The 6,375-nt window shown below is 41.2% G+C and overlaps 1 protein-coding gene across 1 annotated transcript; it reads left to right on the forward strand.

The window, feature by feature from the left end:
- On the forward strand, positions 3,541–5,411 carry LOC104787000 (nuclear speckle splicing regulatory protein 1; the record flags this gene model as incomplete). Its single annotated transcript, XM_010512488.2, is given in 4 exon segments — positions 3,541–3,711; positions 3,803–3,925; positions 4,086–4,304; positions 4,779–5,411. Coding segments are annotated over 4 exon segments (978 nt in total). The 3' UTR covers positions 5,253–5,411.

Raw genomic sequence — 6,375 nt, forward strand, 5'->3', positions numbered from 1 at the left:
TGATGTTAGCCACTTGATTCTTGGGAGACCATGGGAATACGACCGCAGAATCACGCATGATGGTGTTAATAACACATATGCCTTCACCTGGGAGGCCCATAAGATTTTATTGATTCCATCTCGCGAACCGTTACTCACTCCACCGACTCCATCGCTACCTGGTTCCTCTTGCTCTAGTTCGAGTAAGACATCTTCTACTTCTACCAAGCACGGACAGTCCTCACTTTGTTCTCTCGCTACTTTTGAGGAAGAATTTCGAACGGAAGGCATCGCATGGGCTTTGTTTGTTACCAACCCGTCATTGGCATCGTTGCCTTCCTCGCATTCTCCAATTTTTGAGTCAGTGTTGGCTGAGTTTGTTGACGTTTTCCCTGGTGAACTCCCCACTGGACTACCACCGTTACGGGATATTCAGCACCGTATTGATCTTGTTCCAGGTGCCACGCTGCCTAATAGACCTCATTACAGAATGAGTCCACAAGAACATGAGGAACTTCGAAGACAAGTGGAAGACCTTCTCACTAAAGGTCATATTCGGGAGAGCCTTAGTCCGTGTGCTGTTCCCGCCTTACTTATTCCAAAGAAAGACGGAACATGGCGAATGTGTGTTGATAGTAGAGCAATCAACAAGATCACTATACGGTATCGGTTTCCTATTCCACGCTTGGATGATTTGTTGGATCAAATTGGGAAAGCTTCGATTTTTACCAAAATTGATTTGAAGAGTGGGTATCATCAAATTCGTATTCAACCGGGAGATGAATGGAAGACGGCATTTAAAACACGTGAAGGCCTTTTTGAGTGGCTGGTGATGCCATTTGGGTTGTCTAACGCTCCAAGCACATTTATGCGTGTTATGAATCAGGCTCTTCGACCTTTTATTGGCAAGTTCGTGGTTGTCTACTTTGATGACATTCTCATTTTTAGCTCTTCTGTTGCTGATCATGTGGTTCATCTTCGTGAGGTTCTTCAAGTATTACGCAAGGAGAAATTATTTGCTGCTAAACATAAGTGTGAGTTTGGAACTTCGGAGGTCTTATTTTTGGGATATGTGGTCTCTAATCATGGGTTAGCAGTTGATCCGGCTAAAGTAGAGGCCGTCCGCTCCTGGCCTATTCCACACACTATCACGGAGGTGCGTAGCTTTCACGGGTTAGCATCTTTTTATCGACGTTTTGTGCATAATTTCAGTACGATCATGGCTCCCATTACTGATTGTATGAAGAAAGTCAAGTTTGAATGGACTCCCGCAGCAACCGAAGCATTCCAGCTGATCAAGACTAAACTCACCTCAGCTCCGATTTTGGTTCTTCCGGATTTTTCATTGACTTTTGAACTTCATTGTGACGCATCGAAAGTAGGCATTGGTGCAGTTTTAAGCCAGCAAGGGAAGCCCATCGCTTATTATAGTGAGAAGTTATCTGGAGCTCGTGTTCGTTATAGCACTTATGATGTTGAGTTTTATGCCATTGTGCAAGCTGTCAAGCATTGGCGTCATTACTTAGTCCACCGTGACTTTGTCCTCTTCACTGATCATGATGCCTTGCGCCACTTAGACAGTCAAGCAAAGGTGTCATCTTGTCATGCTTCGTGGATTGCTTTCCTCCAACAATTTACATTTTCGATTCGACATCAATCCGGTGTGACAAATCGTGTCGCAGACGCATTGAGCCGACGACACTCACTTCTCATGACTGTTCACACTTCAGTTCCGGGATTTGCTTCGTTTGCGGAATTGTATTCCACCGATCCATTTTTTCTAAGATTTTTCTCACGGCAGAACAGGGACTACACGCTGACTACGTAGTTCATGATGGGTTCCTCTTCAAAGGTTTGCGCCTTTGTGTTCCTGTTTGTAGTCTACGGCTTCAAATAATTCAAGACTTACACAATGAGGGACATGTTGGACGGGATCGTACGTTGCATTTAGTGTCAGCCACTTACTTTTGGCCTTCGTTACGTCGGGATGTGGATCGTTTTGTAGAACGTTGTCGTGTATGTCAACAAGGAAAAGGGAAATCATCTAATGCTGGGTTATATCTTCCATTGCCCATTCCAACACAGCCTTGGACTGATATTAGTATGGATTTTGTTTTGGGGCTCCCGCGAACACAAAGAGGTAACGATTCTATATTTGTGGTGGTGGATCGTTTTTCTAAAATGGCTCATTTTATTCCTTGCAAGAAGACGACTGATGCACTTAGTGTGGCGACTTTGTTCTTTCGGGAAATCTATCGCCTTCACGGGTTGCCTTTGTCCATTGTTTCTGATGGTGATACTCGTTTCTTGAGCCATTTTTGGCGCTCTTTGTGGAAACTACTCCGAACAAGTTTAAACATGAGCACTGCTTACCATCCTCAGTCTGACGGTCAAACCGAAGTGACTAACCGAGCCCTTGGAGATCTTTTGCGTTGTTTAGTGGGTGATAATATCAAAAGTTGGGATGCCAAGTTGTGCCAAGCCGAGTTTGCTCACAATCATGCGTTAAATAGAAGTCTTGGCTATTCACCATTTCGTGTGGTTTATGGAATTGTTCCTCGTTGCCCATTGGATTTACCAACATTGCCAGATCGCTCTCGTCTACATGGCCAAGCTGTTGATTTTGTTGATGAATTGCAGGATGTTCACCTTAAAGCTAAAGAAAATTTGGAACATGCATCGTTGAAGTATAAGACGGCTGCGGATGTTAAGCGTCGAGCATTGGAGTTTCAGCCAGGTGATTTAGTTTGGGTTGTCCTCACTAAGGATCGTTTTCCAGCACGGGAATATAACAAGCTTAAGTCTAGGAAGATCGGACCTGTGGAAGTGTTACAACGTATTAATGCTAATGCCTATAAGGTGAAGCTTCCACCGGACATGCGGACGTCAGACGTTTTTAATGTCAAACATCTTTCTCCATTCCACGGTGATAATGAGCCTCCAGATTCGTGGTCGAATTGAATTGATGACTGAATTGATTAATGTAATGAAAATAAATTCGACCAATCACATATGTCCACATATCATCATTCATCATCACCGTCGTGCATCTCGTGGCCGCCGCATCTCATCCAACTAAGAACGACGTTGTTCTTCTACCATTGGAAGCGAAGGTTTTCAGTTTCCAGGTCAGTTCCCCTTATTTTACTACTAGTGTGCTTACATCCATCTATGCTTTAGTCAATTTATGGTATGTTCTCATTTGATTGTTATGTCCGTTTTTTAAAAAAACGTGAATAAACAAATAAAACATCTCGGCCCATTAAATATCAAACAATTGGGCCGTAACATTATCGGTCTCCTCTACTGTTTCTTTTTTTCCTAATAATCTCATCGACACTTTGATTAGTTGATCGATTTTATCTCCCTCTTCCTCTTTCACCTTCTTCCATGGCACATACACACCAATCAGTTTTTTGAATTGTAACCCTAATTGATTCTACAGCGAATCAACCAAGTTTTTTCCTTGGATTTTGTGATTAGGGCTTTTTCTTCCCCAGAATCTGCGAAGAGCAGGAATTGCCCTAATTTTCCCGAATTCTCAATCGATCTCGCAGAGAGAAATCGAAGATGAAGAAGTACGGATTGCAAATCAGAGCTCCTTCTCAGAAAAAGCAATCATCATCTCGACCTCCACTACGACCCGCTGCTTCAATATTTGGTGAAGATGAAGATCACGATGTCGAGAAGGAGATTTCTCGTCAAGCTTCAAAGACTAAAGCTCTTAAAGAAGTAAAAGCTTTTTTTCTCAATTCACTCTCCTGACTCTGTTTCTTTTTTTGTTTTCTTCAGTTTTATAATTTGATTTTGTGTTTGTTTTTAGATTGAGGAGCAGCATAAGAAAGCCTTAGAAGAGGATCCTTCTGCTTTTGCATATGATGAAGTTTATGATGACATGAAACAAAAAGCTGTTCTTCCTCGAATCCAAGATCGTCAAGAGCGCCAGGTTAATTTTTGTTTTATCTCTTGCTATCTTGTTAAGAGGAATGCATGATCTGTGGGGTCTAACAGTTTCTTTAGAATGTTACATCTTTAGTAATTTTCAGCATGATTAAGTGGTTTTGCTTATATGTTTCAATTTTACATTGTGTTTTGGTAAATTGCAGCCAAGGTATATCCAGAATTTGATGAAACAGGCAGAACGTAGAAACAAGGAACATGAAATAGTTTATGAGAGAAAGCTTGCCAAGGAGAGGGAGAAAGATGAACATCTTTTTTCAGATAAAGAAAAGTTTGTAACTGGCGCATATAAAAGGAAACTCGAGGAACAGAAGAAATGGCTGGCAGAAGAAAGGTTGCGTGAACTTCGTGAGGAAAGAGATGATGTAAGTTTTTACTTTCGTTATATATCTATCATGTTTTGTATTTCTACCTCTCTGGCTTTTCTATATTAGTGCTTACCGGAGTCTTAGTTTTGTCCTTTTCGTTTCCGTCTTAACTTAAGTAGCTCTTGTTTGGGAACTGGGAACTGTTTCAAGTTAGTTTGATATTTCGCAAAACTTTTCCCTGGTTGTGGCGTTTAGTGCGTAATGGGTGGGTCTAGAAATCATTCTCTTGTCTCAGGGTTTGCGAACTAGTTTGCTTGATCACAATCTTTTATTTGTACAACTTTATTTCATGTCGTGGCTAGTAGATGATGGGTGGGGGTAGAAATTATTTTCTTGTCTCTGTATTAGCAATGCGGGAAAAATATAAGCATATAGCTTTGGTGGAATTTAAACTGATCTGTTTTTTTTTTTTTTTTTATAGCTATAGAAAACTCATGTCAGCTCTGTTCATTTGTTTTCATCTCCTGTTAGGTTACAAAGAAGAAGGATTTGAGTGATTTCTACTTCAACATTGGGAAAAATGTGGCATTTGGAGCTCGAGATGTCGAAGCTAAAGAGGCAGAGATGCTCGAGGAACGAAGAAATGCAGAGAAACTTGATGAACAAAGAAATGCAGAGAAGCTTGAGGAACAGAGAATGACAAAGAAGCTCGAGGAGCTGAGAAAAGAAGAAACAAGGGAAGACAGAGAAAGGAAATCACTGGAGAAGGAAATGTCTCCTGAATCTGGAGATATTAGATCAAGCCATAGGACAAGTGTGGAACCACAAGAAGCAGTTTCTGACAAGAAGATGGGTACAGAAGGTACAGAAGAGAGAGAGTCATCAATCAAAGATGCAGCAAAAGAAGTACCGAAACCCATTAACGACCACAAGAAAAGAGAGGATGCGATTGCTGCTGCGAAAGAACGGTTCATGGCACGTAAGAGGGCAAAGCTTGAAGCATAATTGTGCTGTGCAACTTGGAAATTTTCAGTCCAATGTTTCTTGGTGAACTCGTCTTCTTCTGATTATCGACCACTTCTGTTTTATTAATGTAACTTTTCAAGATAACGCTTCTTAAATTACAGAGTCTACTTCCATTAACAAAATTCAATAGGTTTGATTGCGAATAAAGAACAGGAAACAAAAAAAATTCCTTCATAAACCAAAACTTAGTGTGCAGAGATGACATAAACTTGAGATATCCCTGTAGTTGCCCAGGGTTGGGGGAAGCTAGCCCCAACATGAACGGAGACGACAGCTTCACTTTCTTCGTATGAGGTTGCTCTTCTTCCTCTGCCTCAGGAATTTGGTACTGAGATCAATTGAATTTCCTAAATTGAATGATATAGAAAGACCCCAACACAAGTTGAAAAGGGTTTTTCAGTCATTGACGACCAGACAAAACCAATGGCGATTGACTCTGACATGGAGGAGGTGTCGAGGTGAGACTCTCGACGTTACCTTTTAGTGCAAGTTTTGATCCTTCAACTCCATTAGGGTTCTTGGAGAAAGTCCTTAAATTTATTGGGAAAGAGAGCAATTTTCTTAAGAAAGACACGGCTGAGAAGGACATCACTGATGCTGTTACGGCCGTGAACGAGAGGTTGAGGAAAGCGGAGAAGAAAAAGAAGAAGAAGAAGAAGAAGACGGAGTCCATGGAGATGGAGGTAGAGAAGGTGAGACCCTCGACGTTGCCGTTTAATGCAAGTTTTGATCCTTCAAACCCATTAAGGTTTCTAGAAAAAAAGTCTTTGACTGCTTCAATATTTGGTGAGGACGATGAAGAAAACGATGTGGAGAAGGAGATTTCTCGACAAGCTTCAAAGACTAAGGCTCTCAAAAAGGTTTGGTTTAATTAATTACCCCATCATATTCTGTGACTCTGTTTCTTATGTACCCTTCAATTTTATCTTCTTAATAAGTGATTTGGGTGTGTTGTTGTAGATTGAGGAGCAGCATATATAAGAAAGCTTTGGAGGAGGACGCTTCTGCTTTTGCTTACGATGAAGTTTATGATGACATTAAACAGGAAGCAGTTCTTCCACGAATGCAAGATCGCAAAGAGCACATAGTAATCCAAATCTCT

Source organism: Camelina sativa, chromosome 5, assembly GCF_000633955.1.
Source record: "Camelina sativa cultivar DH55 chromosome 5, Cs, whole genome shotgun sequence".
In the NCBI taxonomy this organism is placed as follows: domain Eukaryota; kingdom Viridiplantae; phylum Streptophyta; class Magnoliopsida; order Brassicales; family Brassicaceae; genus Camelina; species Camelina sativa.